Raw genomic sequence first — 22,145 nt, forward strand, 5'->3', positions numbered from 1 at the left:
TGGCCCACATTTTGGTTGAATGCCCCCTTCTTTTGGCTCTGCGTGCTAAGTACAGACTCCCCCACACTTCACCTTTGATGTTGGCTGACGATTCCCGGATGGTCTCTCTGGTTCTAGGTTTCCTCCGGGAGAGTGGTTTTTATTCTCAGTTTTAAAGTTTTTAATCTCCCTCTGGTGTTGGGGCAGGGCGGTGAGTGTTTGGGTGTCTCCCACTGTACGCAGTGTTCAGAGATTCCCGATTCACCTCCCTGACCGGAATCCTCTTTTCTTTCCCTTTTACTCTGTTTTTACCCCTTCTTTTTAAGGCTTGGTTAGTTTTTCTATTCCCATACGTACTTTCTGCATTATAGCAGTTGTACCTTTTAAGTCACAGGTGGTCTTGCCTATGCTGTTTCAGCATAGTGTTGGGTTCGTTCTCTTGCAAACTTCCCTCATTTGTTTTTACTAATGACAACGTGACTGCCCTTTTACGTTTCCCCTTTATCCGATTTATTTTTCTGCCTATACTGAGATGTCCCGTTAGCAGAATGGAGTCTATTTGAAACAAGGGACTGATGACCTTGCTGTTTGGTCCCTTTAACCTCAAACAACCAACCAACCAACCAACCCATTTCCCTGTCATGACTTCCCGCCAGTGGAATGTTTTTCAATACATCCAGCAAGGAGGAATTAAGCTGCTCTTGGAATCGTAGCATCCTCTTATCTGCCTCCAGAAAACAAAATCGCCCTTGTGACGCCAACGACTTCTTTCATTTCTTTCCTGTCCACGTCGACCTTCCCCCCCGAATGATTGCTTTCCAGCTCGTGAAGGATTCATGCTGCTCGTATTGGGTGACTTTCATATTCAAACCATCTCACCGAACACTAGACTGCAGGTTGTTGCAGTTTGCATTTTCCTTCACTTCTTCCCCTTCCTATTGTTCACATCACTCCAGCATGTGGGGTTAGCAGTTAGACCACCTCCAGCCTTTGGCCAACGCCCTCACCTCTTTCTGCAACTTCGTGACTTTAATGCACACCATACACATTGAGGCTCTTCAAGAACCTGCGAGACATGCGCTATCTCAGCCGACCTTCACTATAAACTCAACCTCATCTGCCTTAACACTGGAACACCCACGTTCCTATCAGACTCCACACACAGCTATTCCCATTTGGACCTCTCATTCTGCTCTGTGCAGCTTGTCTCGAGTGGTCCATTCTGTGACGTGTACTCGAGCAACAGTTTCCTGTGTGCTGTCCTTTCACTGACACATACCCCTACATACATGTAAAACGGTTGGTAGTTTTCTAAGGCTGATTGGAGGCTTTACTCCTCACTGGTGACCTTCAATGAAAAAACTTCCACTAGCGCTGAGGAGGTAGAATACCTTAAAAACGTACCCTTGCTGCCGCTGCACATTTTGAAACGTCCCCTTTGAACAATTATACATCACTGTGCTTAAACTGACACACAATATTTTGTTAGCGCAACGCAATCTGACTTTCAAAATTCCCTACAAAAGAATGGCCCTGACTAACATTAAACTATACCTTTCACAAATAACTTACCTCACAAAAATCTTCGCTGCTCAAGCTACTGCAATACAGCGAGCGCCCCTACTGCCAGCTAAATAAGATTCAAACTATGGAAGGCACTAACTACTGATAGGGATAGTTAGCAAATGAAAGATATTAATAGAGAACAAACAATGTATTTACCTTGATATCATCATATATAAATATAGCAGTTCATGACAAATTTCAAAAACTCCGCCATCTCTCTCCCCGCGTCCACCACTGCTGGCGGCTCACCTCCAACTGCGCAACGCTACGCGCTGTTCACATCCAGCTTCTGCTGCCCAACACTACAATGGCAGACAACAATGCAAACTAGACACAGACTGCACACAGCACAGCCAGTGATTTTTATACAGAGGTGGCGTTACCAATAAGAAAACCTAAACAGCCTACTTACATAGCCCCATGCTCCCCACAAAAAATTTTACAAATTGTTTTGGGCAGTGGCCAATAATGATGTAATAAAATTTTTCATAATTACAATAACAAAGATATCAAATGCACACACTTATTGATACAATGTTGGTCAAAAGCTAAAATTTTCTCACAGTCTATAAAGACAGTCCTGATTCATCACAGTAAAATTACAGTGTTTTCCTTTTTTTTCAAAGTCTGAACAGTAAAAGAAAATGCACACGGAAGTAGTGGATTTCCATGCAGTCTTGAAGAAGTAGTGCTGTCCTTCCAACGGAAAGACAGTGCTGACTCTTGACATGCATACAGGTAATGGGCCACAACAGAGCAAATCCCCCCCTGCGGGTCCGGGGATTAGAATAGGCCCGAGGTATTCCTGCCTGTCGTAAGAGGCGACTAAAAGGAGTCCCACCCCCTCATGGGGGTCGTTAGCGCCTGCGTCCGGAGACGGACGGTTCCACGACCTCTATTTGCGGTCATTTTGCTTTTTCCCTTCTCGTTTCTTCCTTCCTTTGGTTGGTTCCTTTCTTTGCCCTTTTCCACCTCACTGTCTTCCTTACTATTTCCTTGCCTTCTTCTCCTTGCCTTCTTCTCCTTGCCTTCTTCTCCTTGCCTTCTTCTCCTTGCCTTCTTCTCCTTGCCTTCTTCTCCTTGCCTTCTTCTCCTTGCCTTCTTCTCCTTGCCTTCTTCTCCTTGCCTTCTTCTCCTTGCCTTCTTCTCCTTGCCTTCTTCTCCTTGCCTTCTTCTCCTTGCCTTCTTCTCCTTGCCTTCTTCTCCTTGCCTTCTTCTCCTTGCCTTCTTCTCCTTGCCTTCTTCTCCTTGCCTTCTTCTCCTTGCCTTCTTCTCCTTGCCTTCTTCTCCTTGCCTTCTTCTCCTTGCCTTCTTCTCCTTGCCTTCTTCTCCTTGCCTTCTTCTCCTTGCCTTCTTCTCCTTGCCTTCTTCTCCTTGCCTTCTTCTCCTTGCCTTCTTCTCCTTGCCTTCTTCTCCTTGCCTTCTTCTCCTTGCCTTCTTCTCCTTGCCTTCTTCTCCTTGCCTTCTTCTCCTTGCCTTCTTCTCCTTGCCTTCTTCTCCTTGCCTTCTTCTCCTTGCCTTCTTCTCCTTGCCTTCTTCTCCTTGCCTTCTTCTCCTTGCCTTCTTCTCCTTGCCTTCTTCTCCTTGCCTTCTTCTCCTTGCCTTCTTCTCCTTGCCTTCTTCTCCTTGCCTTCTTCTCCTTGCCTTCTTCTCCTTGCCTTCTTCTCCTTGCCTTCTTCTCCTTGCCTCCTTCTCCTTGCCTCCTTCTCCTTGCCTCCTTCTCCTTGCCTTCTTCTCCTTGCCTTCTTCTCCTTGCCTTCTTCTCCTTGCCTTCTTCTCCTTGCCTTCTTCTCCTTGCCTTCTTCTCCTTGCCTTCTTCTCCTTGCCTTCTTCTCCTTGCCTTCTTCTCCTTGCCTTCTTCTCCTTGCCTTCTTCTCCTTGCCTTCTTCTCCTTGCCTTCTTCTCCTTGCCTTCTTCTCCTTGCCTTCTTCTCCTTGCCTCCTTCTCCTTGCCTCCTTCTCCTTGCCTCCTTCTCCTTGCCTCCTTCTCCTTGCCTCCTTCTCCTTGCCTCCTTCTCCTTGCCTCCTTCTCCTTGCCTCCTTCTCCTTGCCTCCTTCTCCTTGCCTCCTTCTCCTTGCCTCCTTCTCCTTGCCTCCTTCTCCTTGCCTCCTTCTCCTTGCCTCCTCCTCCTTGCCTCCTCCTCCTTGCCTCCTCCTCCTTGCCTTCTCCTCCTTGCCTTCTCCTCCTTGCCTTCTCCTCCTTGCCTTCTCCTCCTTGCCTTCTCCTCCTTGCCTTCTCCTCCTTGCCTTCTCCTCCTTGCCTTCTCCTCCTTGCCTTCTCCTCCTTGCCTTCTCCTCCTTGCCTTCTCCTCCTTGCCTTCTCCTCCTTGCCTTCTCCTCCTTGCCTTCTCCTCCTTGCCTTCTCCTCCTTGCCTCCTCCTCCTTGCCTCCTCTGGTCTCCGCCTCGACGTTTGAGACAGTCTGTCCTCTCTCTCCTTCTCTCTCCTCCTTATCCTCTTCTTCCTTCCTCCCTGTGCGTGCCTGAAGGCCGACCCACGCGTTCGCACGCGTAGCCAGTGACGGGGTAACGCGTAATTCCCCGCCCTGGGTAGACATGTAAGGCACGCGCGTACCCCCTGGTAAAGGCCAGGCCCGGGGAGGGGTGATTGCCTGAGCTGATACCTTCTGACCATGCCGATTGGTCCCTCCGTCTGGTTCTCGGGAGGTGTGACCTGAGGTGTAAACATTCACCTAAGGCGGGAGTGCCCTCTGAGAGGGTCCCCACAAGGAAGGAGCGCGCCATCGGAGACGCTGGCAATCATGGGGGATTCCTCCGCAATGGATTTCACTCCATCTGTCTCGACTTCTGCCCAAAAACGGAAACGTGACCAGCCATCAGTGACAAAAGTACTACCGCCTGCCCCACAGTTCCTCGTCGCTTCTCGTTCTGAGGACGGAAAGGATTTTTCCTCTGTCAACCCTTTCGTTATCCAGAAGGGTGTAGATGCCATAGCCGGATCTGTCAAATCTTGTACCAGGTTGCGTAACGGTACCTTATTACTAGAAACTGAGAGCGCCTTTCAGGCACAAAAACTGCTTCGGGCCACACTCCTGTACACGTTCCCTGTCCGGGTGGAGGCTCACCGAACTTTGAATTCGTCTCGTGGTGTGGTCTATACTAGCTCCCTCGACGGACTGACTGACGAGGAGATTCAATCTTACCTCGCTGAGCAGGGCGTGACGGCTGTCCATAGGGTCATGAAAAAGGTCAACAATGACCTTGTACCGACCCAGACACTTTTCTTGACCTTTGATAGTGTTAAGTTGCCATCGCGCATCAAGGCGGGCTACGAGGTTATTTCTGTTCGCCCCTATGTCCCAACACCTACGCGCTGTTACCAGTGTCAGCGTTTCAATCACTCGACAGTCTTGTTCCAATGCGGCTAAATGTGTCACTTGCGGCAGGGATGCCCATTAGGGTGACTGTCCACCTCTGTCTCCTCGTTGTGTGAACTGCCAGGGTGACCATGCCGCATCCTCCCGCGACTGTCCTGTCTATAAGGAAGAACGCTGTATCCAAGAAATTCGGGTCAAAGAGAAAGTGTCCACCGCGGCTGCTCGCAAGCTATTTGCTAGTAAGAAGCCCACGCTGCTCCCAGCGGGGAAATACAGTACTGTCCTCGCCTCTCCTCGGACTACCAGGGAGGTGGCAACCCAGACATGCGATCTGACCTTCAGCACCACGGTCGTCCGTTCGGCCAGTGCTAAGATCGCTCGGTCGACGTCTCCTCTTCCTCCCGTCACCCCTCAGACACAAGCACCTTCATCAGCTTCTGCCAAGACGAAGACCCAGAAGTCAGATGCATGGGCCTTTAAGAAGGAACCGTCCCGTGCAGACTTCCTACGTACCTCGACCTCCCAGCCTTCGACCGGTACTTCCACCAAACGTACTTCCAAGAAGGCTCCTAGGAAGCACAGTTCTCCTTCTCCGCCACGGCGCATTTCTTCTCCTGCGCCACCCAGCAGTTGCCGCCCCAGGCCGTCATCCGTTTCGCCTGGCCGCACCGCTGGTAGCCGAACATCTGGCCGTTCACCGGCGGAGGAAGCTCCCCCTCCCGGCCATCTTCCCAAGATGGCCGATGAACCTATAGACCCAATGGACGAAGACTGTCCGCCTACTGATAGCGGCGGCAGTGCTCGCTCGAAGCCAGGCCCTAAGCGGCCTTCGAGGTGACCCCTTCTCTCATCTTCCTTTTCTTACGATGGCACTTATTAACTGGAATATTCGCAGCATTCGCTCCAACCGAGAGGACTTGAAGTTGCTGCTCCGCTTGCATCGTCCGCTCGTCGTAGCCCTCCAGGAAACGAAGCTACGCCCATGCGATCAAATTGCCTTGGCACACTACACCTCTGTGCGTTTTGACCTACCCCCTGTGGTAGGTATCCCGGCTCATGGAGGGGTTATGTTGCTGGTCCGGGATGATATTTACTATGATGGCATCACGTTGCACACTGGCCTGCAGGCAGTTGCCATCCGCATTACTCTCCCCACTTTTACATTTTCCATTTGTACCGTTTACACTCCATCGTCATCTGCCGTTACCAGGGCTGACATGATGCAACTTATTTCTCAGCTACCTGCACCATTTTTCTTAACTGGAGACTTCAATGCCCACCATCCCCTTTGGGGCTCTCCAGCATCCTGCCCGAGGGGCTCCCTGTTAGCAGACCTTTTCAACCAGCTCAACCTTGTCTGCCTCAATACTGGCGCCCCTACTTTTCTTTCGGACACATCTCACACCTATTCCCATTTAGACCTCTCTATATGTACTCCCCAACTTGCACGCCGGTTTGAGTGGTATGCACTTTCTGATACATATTCGAGCGACCACTTCCCGTGTGTTATCCATCTCCTGCAGCATACCCCCTCTCCATGCTCCTCTAGTTGGACCATCTCCAAGGCAGACTGGGGGCTCCTCTCTTCCAGGGCGACCTTTCAGGATCAAACCTTCACCAGCTGCGATCGTCAGGTCGCACACCTCACGGAAGTCATTCTCGCTGCTGCTGAATATTCCATCCCTCACCCTCCTTCTCCACGTCGCGTACCGGTTCCCTGGTGGACCGCAGCATGTAGAGACGCTTTACGTGCTCGTCGACGTGCTTTACGCACATTTAAACGCCACCCTACAGTGGCGAATTGTATCAATTATAAACGATTACGTGCTCAGTGTCGTCGTATTATCAAAGAAAGCAAGAAAGCCAACTGGGCTGCTTTCACAAGCACCTTCAACAGTTTTACTCCTTCTTCTGTTGTCTGGGGTAGCCTGCGCCGGCTAACTGGCACTAAGGTCCACTCACCAGTTTCTGGATTGAAGGTCGCGAATGACGTCCTTGTGGCCCCGGAGGATGTCTCCAATGCCTTCGGCCGCTTTTTCGCAGAGGTTTCGAGCTCCGCTCATTACCACCCTGCCTTCCTCCCCCGCAAACAGGCAGAGGAGGCTAGGCCACCTAACTTCCGCTCCTCGAATTGTGAAAGTTATAATGCCCCATTCACCATGTGGGAACTCGAAAACGCACTTGGCCGATCACGGTCCTCTGCTCCAGGGCCAGATTCTATTCATATTCAGATGCTGAAGAACCTTTCTCCTGCGGGTAAAGGTTTTCTTCTTCGTACATACAGTCGCATCTGGATTGAGGGACATGTTCCCGCGTGCTCACTTGCCTTCCAGTTATCGACCTATCTCGCTTACCAGCTGTGTCTGTAAAGTGATGGAGCGAATGGTTAACTCTCGATTGGTTTGGCTGCTCGAGTCTCGACGCCTACTTACCAATGTACAATGTGGATTTCGTAGGCGCCGCTCTGCTGTTGACCATCTGGTTACCTTGTCGACCTTCATTATGAATAACTTCTTGCGCAAGCGCCCGACCGCGGCTGTGTTCTTTGATTTGGAGAAGGCTTACGACACCTGTTGGAAGGCGGGCATTCTCCGCACCATGCATACATGGGGCCTTCGCGGTCGCCTCCCTCTTTTTATTCGTTCCTTTTTAATGGATCGACAGTTCAGGGTACGTGTGGGTTCTGTCCTGTCCGACACCTTTCGCCAGGAGAATGGGGTGCCACAGGGCTCAGTTTTGAGCGTCGCTCTCTTCGCCATCGCGATCAATTCAATAATGGATTGCCTCCCAGCTGATGTATCAGGCTCCCTTTTCATGGACGATTTTACCATCTATTGCAGCGCGCAGTGTACACGTGTCCTGGAGCGCTGTCTTCAGCGTTCTCTTGACCGTCTTTACTCCTGGAGTGTCGCCAATGGCTTCCGTTTTTCTGCCGAGAAGACGGTCTGTATTAACTTCTGGCGCTACAAAGAGTTTCTCCCACCGTCCTTACTACTCGGTCCCGTTGCTCTCCCAATCGTAGAGACAACCAAATTTTTAGGCCTTACATTTGACAGGAAACTTAGCTGGTCTCCACATGTGTCATATTTGGCCGCCCGTTGTACCCGTTCTTTAAATGTCCTCCGTGTTCTCAGTGGTCTGTCGTGGCGAGCGGATCGAACCGTCCTGCTTCGTCTATATCGCTCGATCGTCCGCTCCAAGCTGGATTATGGGAGCTTCGTATACTCCTCTGCACGGCCATCCATCTTACGCCGCCTCAACTCCATACAACATCGGAGTTTACGACTTGCGATCGGAGCATTTTATACCAGTCCCGTAGAATCTCTTCATGCTGACGCTGGCGAATTGCCACTCACCTACCGGCGCGATATACTGCTTTGTCGGTATGCCTGTCGGCTACTGTCAATGCCCGACCATCCGTCTTATCGTTCCTTTTTTGACGACTCTCTTGACCGTCAATACGGGTTGTATGTCTCTGCCCTGCTACCCCCTGGAGTTCGCTTTCGTCGCCTCCTTCAACACCTTAATTTTTCACTCCCTGCAACCTTTCGAGTGGGTGAGAGCCGCACGCCACCTTGGCTCCAGGCTGAGGTCCGCGTTCACCTTGACCTCAGCTCGCTCCCAAAAGAGGTCACCCCCGGTTCGGTCTACCACTCCCGTTTTTTGGAACTTCGTTCGAAGTTCATCGACATGACTTTCATTTATACAGATGGCTCTAAGACCAATGACGGGGTCGGGTGTTCCTTTATTGTCGAGGCACAAAGTTTCAAATACCGGCTCCATGGCCATTGTTCGGTCTTCACAGCTGAGCTCTTTGCCCTCTACCAGGCTGTTCTTTACATCTGCCGCCACCGACATTCTGCTTATGTCATCTGCTCAGATTCCCTGAGCGCCATCCAGAGCCTCAGTGATCCGTACCCGGTTCACCCTTTCGTACACCGGATCCAACGCTCTCTTCAGCAGCTGGTGGACGTCGGTTCTCCAGCTAGCTTTATGTGGGTTCCTGGCCATGTCGGTATCCCTGGGAACGAAGCTGCAGATGCCGCGGCCAAGGCTGCGGTCCTCCAGCCTCGGACAGCTTCTTGTTGCGTCCCTTCGTCCGATTTTAGCAGGGTGATTTGTCGGCGCATCTTACCTCTGTCGCATGCCGATTGGGCTGCACTTACCGACAACAAGCTTCGGGCCTTAAAACCTCTTCCTGTGGCTTGGACGTCCTCCTCACGCCCTTCTCGGCGGGAGGAGGTCGTTTTAGCCCGGTTAAGAATTGGACACTGCCGGTTCAGCCATCGCCATCTGCTGACGGCTGCGCCGGCGCCGTTCTGCCCATGTGGGCACTTGCTGACGGTTAGACACATTTTAATGTCCTGTCCAGATCTTACCACACTGCGCCTCGATCTTAACCTGCCAAATACTTTCGATGCCATTTTAGCGGATGACCCACGAGCAGCTGCTCGTGTTCTTCGTTTTATCAATTTGACAAACCTCGCTAAGGACATTTGATGATGCTGTTTTTTAATCCTATGCCTGTCAGTCTGTCTTTTATCGTGCTTTCCCTTTTAGTTGTTGTGGTCAACTTGTGCCTTGCGGTGCATTCTTAGAGTAGTCAGGGCGCTAATGACCATTGAAGTTGTGCGCCCTAACACCACAAAAAAAAAAAAGCACCTTCAACAGTTTTACTCCTCCTTCTGTTGTCTGGGGTGGCCTGCGCCGGCTATCTGGCACTAAGGTCCACTCACCAGTTTCTGGCTTGACGGTCGCGAATGACGTCTTTGTGGCCCCTGAGGATGTCTCCAATGCCTTCGGCCGCTTTTTCGCTGAGGTTTCGAGCTCCGCTCATTATCTCCCTGCCTTCCTCCCCCGCAAACAGGCAGAGGAGGCTAGGCCACCTAACTTCCGCTCCTCGAATCGTGAAAGTTATAATGCCCCATTCACCATGCGGGAACTCGAAAACGCACTGGGCCGATCATGGTCCTCCGCTCCAGGGCCTGATTCTATTCATATTCAGATGCTGAAGAACCTTTCTCCTGCGGGTAAAGGTTTTCTTCTTCGTACATACAATCGCATCTGGATTGAGGGACATGTTCCCGCATGCTGGCGCGAGTCTATTGTTGTCCCGATTCCTAAGCCGGGGAAGGACAAGCACTTGCCTTCCAGTTATCGACCCATCTCGCTTACCAGCTGTGTCTGTAAAGTGATGGAGCGAATAGTTAACTCTCGATTGGTTTGGCTGCTCGAGTCTCGACGCCTACTTACCAATGTACAATTTGGATTTCGTAGGCGCCGCTCTGCTGTTGACCATCTGGTTACCTTGTCGACCTTCATTATGAATAACTTCTTGCGGAAGCGCCTGACTGTGGCTGTGTTCTTTGATTTGGAGAAGGCTTACGACACCTGTTGGAGGGCGGGCATTCTCCGCACCATGCATACATGGGGCCTTCGCGGTCGCCTCCCTCTTTTTATTCGTTCTTTTTTAATGGATCGATGGTTCAGGGTACGTGTGGGTTCTGTCCTGTCCGACACCTTTCGCCAGGAGAATGGGGTGCCACACGGCTCAGTTTTGAGCGTCGCTCTCTTCGCCATCGCGATCAATTCAATAATGGATTGCCTCCCGGCTGATGTATCAGGCTCCCTCTATTGCAGCGCGCAGTGTACACGTGTCCTGGAGCGCTGTTTTCAGCGTTCTCTTGACCGTCTTTACTCCTGGAGTGTCGCCAATGGCTTCCGTTTTTCTGCCGAGAAGACGGTCTGTATTAACTTCTGGCGCTACAGAGAGTTTCTCCCACCGTCCTTACGACTCGGTCCCGTTGCTCTCCCAATCATGGAGACAACAATATTTTTAGGTCTTACATTTGACAGGAAACTTAGCTGGTCTCCACATGTCATATTTGGCTGCCCGTTGTACCCGTTCTTTAAATGTCCTCCGTGTTCTCAGTGGTATGTCGTGGGGAGCAGATCGAACCGTCCTGCTTCGTCTATATCGCTCGATCGTCCGCTCCAAGCTGGATTATGGGAGCTTCGTATACTCCTCTGCACGGCCATCTATCTTAAGCCGCCTCAACTGCATACAACATCGGGGTTTACGACTTGCGATTGGAGCGTTTTATACTAGTCCCGTAGAGAGTCTTCATGCTGACGCTGGCGAATTGCCACTCACCTACCGGCGCGATATACTGCTTTGTCGGTATGCCTGTCGGCTACTGTCAATGCCCGACCACCCGTCTTATCGCTCCTTTTTTGACGACTCTCTCGATCGTCAATACGGGTTGTATGTCTCTGCCCTGCTACCCCCTGGAGTTCGCTTTCGTCGCTTCCTTCAACACCTTAATTTTTCACTCCCTGCAACCTTTCGAGTGGGCGAGAGCCACACGCCACCTTGGCTCCAGGCTGAGGTCCGCGTTCACCTTGACCTCAGCTCGCTCCCGTAAGAGGTTACCCCCGGTTCAGTCTACCACTCCCGTTTTGTTGAACTTCGTTCAAAGTTCATCAATATGACCTTCATTTATACAGATGGCTCAAAGACCAATGACGGGGTCGGGTGTTCCTTTATTGTCAGGGCACAAAGTTTCAAATACCGACTCCATGGCCATTGTTCGGTCTTCACAGCTGAGCTCTTTGCCCTCTACCAGGCTGTTCTTTACATCTGCCGCCACCGACATTCTGCTTATGTCATCTGCTCAGATTCCCTGAGCGCCATCCAGAGCCTCAGTGATCCGTACCTGGTTCACCCTTTCGTACACCGGATCCAACGCTCTCTTCAGCAGCTGGTGGACGTCGGTTCTCCGGTTAACTTTGTGGGTCCCTGGCCATGTCGGTATCCCTGGGAACGAAGCTGCAGATGCCGCGGCCAAGGCTGCGGTCATCCAACCTCGGACAGCTTCTTGTTGTGTCCCTTCCTGAGACTGTAGCAGGGTCATTTGTCGGCGCATTTTATCGCTGTGGCATGCCGATTGGGCTGCACTTACAGACAACAAGATTCGGGCCTTGAAACCTCTTCCCACGGCTTGGACGTCCTCCTCCCGCCCTTCTCGGCGGGAGGAGGTCGTTTTGGCCCGGTTACGCATCGGACACTGCCGGTTCAGCCATCGCCATCTGCTGACGGCTGCGCCGGCGCCGTTCTGCCAATGTGGGCAATTGCTGACGGTCCGCCACATTTTAATGTCGTGTACAGATTTCAACACACTGCGTCTCGATCTTAACCTGCCATGTACTTTAGATGCTATTTTAGCCGATGACACACGAGCAGCTGCTCGTGTCCTTCGTTTTATCAATTTGACACACCTCTCTAAGGACATTTGATTATGCTGTTTTTTAATCCTCTGCCTATCAGTCTGTCTTTTATCGTGTTTTCCCTTTTAGTTGTTGTGCCTCGCGGTGCATTCTTAACGTAGTAAGGGCGCTAATGACCATTGAAGTTGTGCGCCCTAAAACCACAAAAAAAAAAAGAAAACGGAGAAAATCCACAGCAGAGTCAGTCGAAATTTTGAAGAGTATTGGTAGGCAGGTCATCACAGAGCAGACCCACTGTAGTCCTGGTAGAGATTACGGTATTGGTGGGCCACCAGAGGTGCAGACCCACTGCAGTCCTTGTAGAAATAATGGTATTGATGGATCATCAAAGATGTAGACCCACTGTAGTCCTTGTAGAGACGGCCAGCAGCCATCTGTTGTGACTGTGCAGGTGCACAATCACCATTGAAGAGTCTTACGGATAATATAGCAAGTCCATAAACCACCACTTGTGCACTCACAAAGTTTTTGGAATTGTCCTTAGAACCAACAATGCTGTTATCCAGTCCCTTGCTGAATTATTAACACACGTGCAAACACTAACAGTCCCTACTTCTCACATATTGTCCATATACTATGACCAACAGAAACGTGTGCAGTGAAATGTAACTTAAAAGTTAATAATAAGATGAACTGGTGTCAATTACAATTTTATAACATGAGAATACAATTACAAAGGTACAAAATACATCATTAAAGAACATAACGATGCAGATAACATTTGTGGTACAGGCTTTACAAAAGAATCGAACTAACATATACATCAGTGTTACAGGAATTATGACATAAGTAAATACATACATAAAAGATCAGAATAACTTTCGAAACATCAACTTCACACATGAGCATTAACACAAAACAGAATAAATGTCTAAACATCTTTACAAAGTAAAAAATACATTATTAATGCCAATTGTATTTGAGGATAACAGTATTCATCATAGTGAATGTAACTTAGTATTAGAAGAGAAAAAAGTTCTATGAAACAGTACACAGAGACAGGAAGAAAACACATACACAAGGGTACACAAACATATAGTGGGATAACACAAAAGGGAAAGGACAGGGTTTGTTTTACTGCAGTATTTTGCATGGAGATCTCCCTTTGTTCATCATTATTCCCAAAAAGTCCTATCTAAGCCTGCTTTCTGTATTCTGTTCATATTTCTTTCAAAAATAATTATTTCTGATTGTACAATACTCATTTTGGCCCAAATATTTTTCATATAACGTCTCAATGGATTTTTTTTCTATTGTCCATAGTCAGTTTCTTATGTAGTCTACCCCCTCTTAAGCTAACTTAAATCTACTGAACTCAGATGCTAAACTAAAGGACGAGGCAATGCAGCAGCACACAACAATTAACACAAACAGCAAGGACAAAAAAATTCAAATTTGCAAAGCAAGCTACAGTAAATCTAAATTACCAAGCAATTCAACATTACAACTAATATGAGGCAATGCGCAGCAAACAAGAAAAATAAATCTGGCTTAGCAGAGTAACACAAATTGAAATTAAGTAGCACTATGCCTGGCAACCAACAACAGAAAATGAAATAACTTTTACCTAAACATGACAAAGCTCAAGCAGAAAATATAGTACACTAAAGATAACAATGCAGATAAGGGAAATGTATAATCACATGTTAATGTCTAAGTAATTAAAGTGGTGCACAACAACAACAACTTATTGTAAAAGAAATATTACCATGTACTTAAAAAGAATATTATGTATGTAGTTACTGTTACTAGTCCCTTCTTATTGTTCTTTCCTTTCCAAGTGCTCCTTGTTTTAAGAATGTGGATTACAAAATTATTATTTAATAGATCTGTGACAAAGTGTTCACATTAGCAAATGCATTTTATTTTATAAAAGCAATGCTGCAACACAGCTGGAAACTAGATATCAAATGAAATAAGCAACTATGTACAAAGTAAAGCATAAGAACATCATTCAGTAGTCATTAGACATTTCATAAGTTAGTAGAAAAATCTCTCAACTAGAGACAGTATTCATAATCAGGTGTATAGACATAAAAATATTTCTCGTCATTTCATTAGGCATTTCAGTAAACCATAAATTAAGAGCTCCACAGTGTAATCATATGTTATCAAGTTCGACCGTGTCGTTTTTCCGATGCTTTGTACAAAGGAATGTCAGAAGCGAGGTTAATGGCTCCTTTTTTTTCTCTCCACCTAATGGCTTTTTCTCCAGGCGGCTGGCCCAGCTGGGTGCCACAACGCATTACATCGAGGTCACTCAGCTTTCTTACCGAAATATTTACGACACCAGTTGCCGCTACAGTGACAGTCTCATATAAAACATTCACAGGTCGAGAATTTGCGTTGCAAATGTGTAGAAACAAAATCTTATGAATATAACAGTGTCCAAAAAATTTTCGCCGGCATTGTGATACATTCACGCATTTACACACATTTCATAACTCTTAAAGTACGATTCTTGGTTTCCAACAACCTTTTTCACAAATCAGCGTCCCTAACCACTACTCATTATTCCCTACCTTATTACACATATACATATTCGTCGACACTTCAATATTTCATCATAAGAAATACGTAGCATACTCAAATAACTCATATAGCATCAGCTTATTAATCATAAACATACCTCAATAGCATAATACACATAGTCATCATAATAATATCATAACACCTCAGTCAAATCTCAAAAACGTCGTAGCTTTCTGCATTAATTTCCAAACCTAAAAAAAATTCTCTGCTCATTTCAATAGTGTCATCTACCTCAAACGTACTTTAAAGTCATGCTCCCTTACCAAATACATCATTCAAAGCTCTCATAGTATCACAATGATCCCGAAAAAATATGAACAGTTTACAAAGTACAGACAAAATACAGTTTCATAAGTGTGAAGTTACCCAACTGTGTATTGCGTAAACATGTCACGGATGTAGTAAAAAAATGTTTCTCTCAGTTAAATGATCAGATAGCTGTGTAATTTGTGTGTTAGAGAAATATGGTACCGATGTGTAAAGTTGTATAAGCAGATACCATATTAGCTAGGGTTCCTTGTGGTTGCCACACACATGGTACACAAAGTAAGCGTGTACCCCCCTGAGGATTAATGTAATTATACCCTCAGGTGTTACAGATTACAGCAATGGAATGAAATGTATCATGGAAAACTTTCTTTGTAATTCAAAAATCTTTAAAAATAAATGTTTTAAGTACAAAATTAATCACTCAAATACGTGTACTGTAGCGCTGAATGTGCGTCTTGTTGCAACATAATCTGTGTGGAAGTGTCGTAGTTATCGTCCTCCGAAAGCTAAGTTCTGCAGAAGTCAATGTACTTACCTCATAATACACAAAAGTGAAATGCTTCCCCTTTGAACAAATATACATGACTGTGCTTAAACTGACACACAATACTTTGTTAGCGCAACGCAATCTGACTTTCAAAATTCCCTACAAAAGAATGGCCCCGACTAACATTAAACTATACCTTTCACAAATCACTTACCTCACAAAAATCTTCGCTGCTCAAGCTACTGCAATACAGCGAGCGGCACTAATGCCAGCTACATAAAAGATTCAAACTATGGAAGGCACTAACTACTGATAGGGATAGTTAGCAAATGAAAGATATTAATAGGCGAGCCGCGACGCGTTTTGTGGACGGAAATGTGCTCAACGCGTTTATAACTGTCGTCCTATGATGGCAAACTACATTCCTTAGAAACAGTTGCGTGCGCATTGACGCTGTATTCTTAGAGATAGCAAAAACGTAGGTGAATTTCATTTACTAATTTTAAGTACCACTCGCTCTTTCATGTGGGCCAAACTCACACGGCTGTCTGGGAGAAATGTCCTTCCTCAAATTTGCGGCATGACAGTAGCAGATGTCATAGTAGACTCCACTGCTATCTACAGCACCTTGGGCTGTTGTTTTGTGGAGGTTTGGAGCTCTACACATTACCACCCGGCCTTCCTCGATTGAAAACAAGTGGCGGTGGCTCGGACAATAACTTTATCAGAATCGTGATGGCCACAATGTCGCCTATACTACGAGAGAGGTGTACGGTGCTCTCACTTCATCCCAATCCTCTGCCCCAGGGCTGGATGATGTTAACATTCAGATGTTGCAGCACCTTTTCTCGCAGGCAAGTGTTCTCTCCTTCATATGTACAATGTCCTCTGGGTGGAGGGAAGATTTCCCAGATGCTGGACTGAAGCCACTGTCAAACACAAGCATATAAGCATGGTAAGAACAAGCACTCTTCTAGCTACTGCCCCATTTCCCTCAGCAGCTGTTTTCAAGGTGATCTAACATAAGATTCATCACCAGCTGGTACAGTGGTTAGTGCTGCAATTTACTAACCAGTGCCCACTGTGGATTTAGTGCGCCATTCTCTTGTTGACAATCTCGTCACTTCGTCCACCTACATCGTGAACGGCTTTCTACGGAAACCCCAGGCAAGCTATACTTCACGATTTGGAGAAAGCTCACGACATCTGTTGGATGACTGGCTTCCTCTGTACCCTCTACTCCTAGCTTCCCTGTTCCCCTCCACAATTTTTAAAAGATGGAGGTTTCAATGTGTGTGTGTGGGTTGCGTCTCGTCAGACACCTTTATCCAAGAAATTGGCGTACCTCAGTATTATGTCCTCAGTATTGTCCTCCTCGCTATCGCCATTAACGCTATAACGGTCTACCTCCTGCCAGGCCTCTCTGGCTCCCTTTTTATTGACGATTTTGTCATCTACTGCAGTTCTCCACGGACCTCTCACGTAGAGCGACGTCTTCAGCGATGTCTCGAACTTCCTTGCTCATGGAGCATCGACAACTGTATTCCTTTTTCCACTGACAAAACAGTTGTGTGGATTCCTGTCAGAGCAGTTGGTTTCTCCCACCATCTTCACATCTTTGGCCAGCTGGTCTTCTGTTTGTTGGAACTACGAAATTCCTGGGGCTCATGTTCGATAGAAAACTCTTCATTCTACCATGTGTCCTACCTGGCATCCCCCCCCCCCCCTCCCTGCGGGTCCGGGGATTAGAATAGGCCCGAGGTATTCCTGCCTGTCGTAAGAGGCGACTAAAAGGAGTTTCAACCATTTCGGCCTTCCATGTGATGGTCCCCCTTGGGGTTTGACCTCCATTTTTCAAAATTCTACACAAGTAAGAGCCTTCTGGGGAAGGACACCTTACATGGTGTACCACTGGTCCTAAGTGCACTAAGACGTTGGCACTCAGCATTGCACCGGCGTTGTAACCATACCCACTATTCCTCAAATTGGGTCTAAACGCCTGATGGGTTGTCCAAGTTACGCCCATAGTGCATCTCCATCTGCACCAGTGATCATGATGGACTTTCCATGGCACCAGAAATCCAGCACGGTAGCCAGCCCATTGTGGTGGGGTCGTCATGTACCCTCTAGGTTGTAGCCCCCTGACAACACAGGGATCGTACTGCCGATACCTGAGCTGCACCCTCCCCATGTCGGCCAAGGAGTAGATGCCCGTCTCCTTGGGGCATCAGGACTCCCGGCAATGGTCATCCTGCCAGGTGGCCCTTGCTGCGGCTGGGTGGCGCCCGTGGGGAGAGTCCCTGGTCGGAGTGGGTGGTATCGGGGCGGACGTTTTGCAGATGAAACGTCAACACGTATCAGGTCGTTTTGCGGCCGAGTCTTTCAAAAGAAAAGGTACCGTTTCTAGTTCTGGTTCTCCTGCCCTTTCTCCCTTAGCCACTCCATGGGAGGAGGGACAGGCCCGCCGGCTTGGGGCGAAGTACTTCCCCCGCTATTTGGTCTGTTCTCGAACCGATGGGGGGACGTTCGCCACCTCCAAGCCCATGTTTTGTTCAGCACATTGATGACATCTTCAGGGAAATGTAGGCTCTTAGTAAAATGCGTTCAGGGTCCGTTCTTATCAAGACCACCTCCGCCACACAGTCGGCGGCGCTCCAGGCGTGCGACCGCCTAGGGGACATCCCAGTATCCATTGTCCCATATCTGGCACTAAACAGGACACAGGGGGTTATTTTTCATCGTGACCTCCTGCTACAATCTGATGAGGAGCTCAGGGCCAACCTGGAGCGCCGCGGCGTGCATTTCGTCCGGCGAGTCCAGCGTGGCCCCAAAGACCGTCGCATCGACACAGGGGCCTTTATCCTCGCCTTCGAGGGGGACGTTCTCCCGGAGAAGGTAAAGGTGATGTGCTACCGGTGCGACGTGCGACCTTATGTCCCGCCTCCTATGCGCTGTTTTAGGTGTTTGCGCTTTGGGCACATGTCGTCACGGTGTCAGGCTGAGCCCCTTTGTGGCGATTGTGGATGTCCTCTTCGTGAGGAACATACATGCACCCCACCACCTCGGTGCATTAATTGTCCTGGCGTCCACTCGCCTAGATCCTCAGACTGCCCCACCTATCAGAAGGAGAAGAAGATACAAGAAATCTAAACTTTGGATCGGCTCTCTTATTCTGAGGCCAGGAAGAAGTATGACTGCCTTCATCCCGTGCCATTGACCACTTCGTTTGCCTCAGTTGTGTCCACTCCTTCCGCGGTATCCTCACCCCTATCCTGTCCCCCCTCCGCCTCCTCCGCCCATCAGGGGGCTCTGCCTCCGCCTCCCAAATCCCTCCCTTCCAAATCCGCCTCCCCGTGGCTCCCACCCCCTCTGCCCTAGGGGCCACCCTTCCTCCTCCTCCTCCTCCTCCTCCTCCTCCTCCTCCTCCTCCTCCTCCTCCTCCCCCCACGCCATCTGAGAAGCGATCCTCTTCTCAGGCGTCCATCGGGGAAACGTTCCGGACCCCAGCTTCCGAGGTCCGGCGTTCCAAAACGGACCCCGCGCGTGAGGACCTTCTTCGGGTCCAGCCCACCATCCCTGTGCCTCCTCGGCTTTCCAAGAAGGCCTCCAAGAAGAAGTCTTTATCCCCCTCTCCACCCCGGCGCGTTTCGTCTGACGCTTCATCCGTGAGTCACTGCTCCCGGCCGTCCTCAGTTTCGCCAGGACACTCCGCTGCCAGGCGCTCCGCCGGCCTTTCGTCGGCAAATGATGCGGCCCCTCCTACACAATCAGGGACAGCGGCCGCAGCTGGCGACGAGTCAATGGAACCGGATCCGCCTCCTGTCGGTTGTAGCGTTGTTCCCTCGCAACCTGGCCCTCCGCGGCCGTCGAGGTGACCAGCTCTTCCCCCGTCTCGTTCCCCCAACTTTTTGACTAGCGATGGCGTTGTTTCATTGGAACATAAGAGGTATTCGATCTAATTGGGAGGAATTAAAACGGCTCCTCCGCCTGCACTGTCCGCTCGTCCTTGGTCTCCAGGAAACCAAGTTGCGCCCGACTGACCGTATTGCCTTTACCCACTATACCTCGGAGCGGTAAGATCTCACCCCTGTGGACGGTATCCCAGCTCATGGTGGGGTCATGTCGCTCGTTCGGGACGATTTCTATTACCATCCCATCCCATCCCATTGACCACCCCACTCCAAGCAATAGCTGTCCGCATTACTCTTTCTGCTTTTACTTTTTCAGTTTGTACCATCTACACTCCACCGTCATCTGCTGTTAGTTGGGCTGACATGATGCACCTGATCGTTCAGCTTCCCCCGCCGTTCTTATTGTTTGGCGACTTCAATGCCCATCATCCCCTTTGGGGCTCTCCTGCATCCTGTCAAAGAGGCTCATTCTTGGCGGATGTCTTCAACCTTTCTCGATCTTGTCTGCCTCAATACCGGCGCCCCGACTTTCCTCTCGGACTCTACTCATACCTACTCCCACTTGGACCTCTCGATCTGTTCTACCACTCTTGCCCGTCGGTTCGAGTGGTATGTCCTTTCTGACACCTATTCGAGCGACCACTTCCCCTGTATCGTTCGTCTCCTGCACCACACCCCATCCCCACGTCCTTCGAGCTGGAACATACTGAAAGCTGACTGGGGACTTTACTCCTCCCTGGCGACCTTTCCAGACCACGATTTTCTCAGTTGTGACAGTCAGGTCGAATACCTCACGGCTGTTATCATCAATGCTGCCGAACGTTCCATTCCTCGTACTACTTCTTCTTCACGTCGCGTTTCCGTTCCCTGGTGGAACGAGGCTTGTAGGGACGCTATCCGTGCTCGACGACGTGCTTTACGCACTTTTCGCCGCCATCCTACGTTGGCGAATTGTATTGAATACAAACGACTCCGAGCGCAATGCCGTAGAATCATCAAAGACAGCAAAAAAGCTTGTTGGGCCTCTTTCACCAGCTCCTTTAACAGTTTTACTCCCTCTTCTGTCGTATGGGGTTGCCTGCGCCGGCTGTCGGGCATTAAGGCCCACTCCTCGGTACCTGGCCTGACCTCAGGTAATAACGTCCTTGTTGATCCTGTGGCTGTCTCCAACTCCTTTGGCCGCTTTTTCGCGGAGGTTTCAAGCTCCGCCCATTACCACCCTGCCTTCCTTCCCAGGAAAGAGGCAGAAGAGGCTCGGCGACCTTCCTTCCACTCGCTGAATCTGGAAACGTACAATGCCCCCTTTACTATGCGGGAACTCGAACGTGCGCTTGACTGTCCCGATCCTCTGCTCCTGGGCCAGATGCCATTCACGTTCAGATGCTGGCACACCTTTCTCCGGCGGGCAAAAGCTTCCTTCTTCGTACCTGCAATCGCGTCTGGACCGAAGGTCAAGTCCCCAGGCGTTGGCGTGACGCCGTTGTTGTTCCTATACCCAAACCCGGGAAGGATAGACACCTTCCTTCTAGTTACCGCCCCATTTCTCTTACAAGCTGTGTCTGTAGGGTGATGGAGCGCATGGTTAATGCTCGGTTAGTCTGGATTCTTGAATCTCGACGACTACTTACTAATGTCCAATGCGGCTTTCGTCGCCGCCGCTCCGCTGTTGACCACCTTGTGACCTTGTCGACATTCATCATGAACAACTTTTTGCGAAGGCGCCAAACGGTAGCCGTGTTTTTCGACTTGGAGAAGGCTTATGATAACTGTTGGAGAGGAGGTATCCTCCGCACTATGCACAGGTGGGGCCTATGCGGTCGCCTGCCCCTTTTTATTGATTCCTTTTTAACGGATCGAAAGTTTAGGGTACGTGTGGGTTCCGTATTGTCCGACGTCTTCCTCCAGGAGAACGGAGTGCCTCAGGGCTCCGTCTTGAGCGTAGCCCTTTTTGCCATCGCGATCAATCCAATTATGGATTGCATTCCACCTAATGTCTCAGGCTCCCTCTTTGTCGATGACTTCGCGATCTACTGCAGTGCCCAGCGAACATGCCTCCTGGAGCGCTGCCTTCAGCATTGTCTAGACAGCCTCCACTCGTGGAGCATGGGAAATGGTTTCTGGTACTCTGAAGAGAAGACGGTTTGTATCAACTTTTGGCGATATAAAGTGTACCTTCCGCCATCCTTACATCTCGGTCCTGTTGTTCTCCCATTCGTGGACACAACTAAGTTTCTAGGGCTCACGTTGGACAGGAAACTGTGTTGGTCTCCACATGTCTCTTATTTGGGGGCCCGTTGTACACGTTCCCTTAATGTCCTCAGAGTTCTTAGCGGTTCATCTTGGGGAGCGGATCGCACTGTCCTGCTTCGCTTGTATCGGTCCATAGTCCGGTCGAAGCTGGATTATGGGAGCTTCGTCAACTCGTCCGCTCGGCCATCCCTCTTACGCCGGCTCAACTCCATCCACCATCGGGGGATACGTCTTGCGAACGGAGCCTTCTACACTAGTCCTGTCGAGAGTCTTTATGCTGAAGCTGCAGAGTTACCATTGACGTACCGGCGCGACGTACTGCTGTGTCGGTATGCCTGTCGGCTGTTGTCTATGCCCGAACACCCCTCTTACAAGTCCTTCTTCGCCGATTCTCTCGACCGTCAGTACGGGTTGTATGTGTCTGCCCTGCTGCCCCCCGGAGTCCGCTTCCATCGTCTGCTTCGACAATTGGATTTTGCCCTCCCTACCACCTTCAGAGAGGGTGAGAGCCCGACACCACCTTGGCTC

The 22,145-nt window shown here is 49.5% G+C and overlaps 1 protein-coding gene across 1 annotated transcript in view; it reads right to left on the minus strand.

Moving 5' to 3' along the window:
• Positions 1-2,533: 2,533 nt before the first annotated feature.
• LOC126484303 (uncharacterized) overlaps positions 2,534-22,145 on the minus strand; it is a 43,711-nt gene continuing 24,099 nt past the window's right edge. Inside the window, exon 2 of the mRNA XM_050107735.1 lies at positions 2,534-3,889. Coding sequence (XP_049963692.1) covers positions 2,534-3,889 — 1,356 coding nt within the window. The remainder of the gene's footprint in view (positions 3,890-22,145) is intronic.

The sequence above is a fragment of the Schistocerca serialis genome, chromosome 6, assembly GCF_023864345.2.
Source record: "Schistocerca serialis cubense isolate TAMUIC-IGC-003099 chromosome 6, iqSchSeri2.2, whole genome shotgun sequence".
Taxonomy (NCBI): domain Eukaryota; kingdom Metazoa; phylum Arthropoda; class Insecta; order Orthoptera; family Acrididae; genus Schistocerca; species Schistocerca serialis.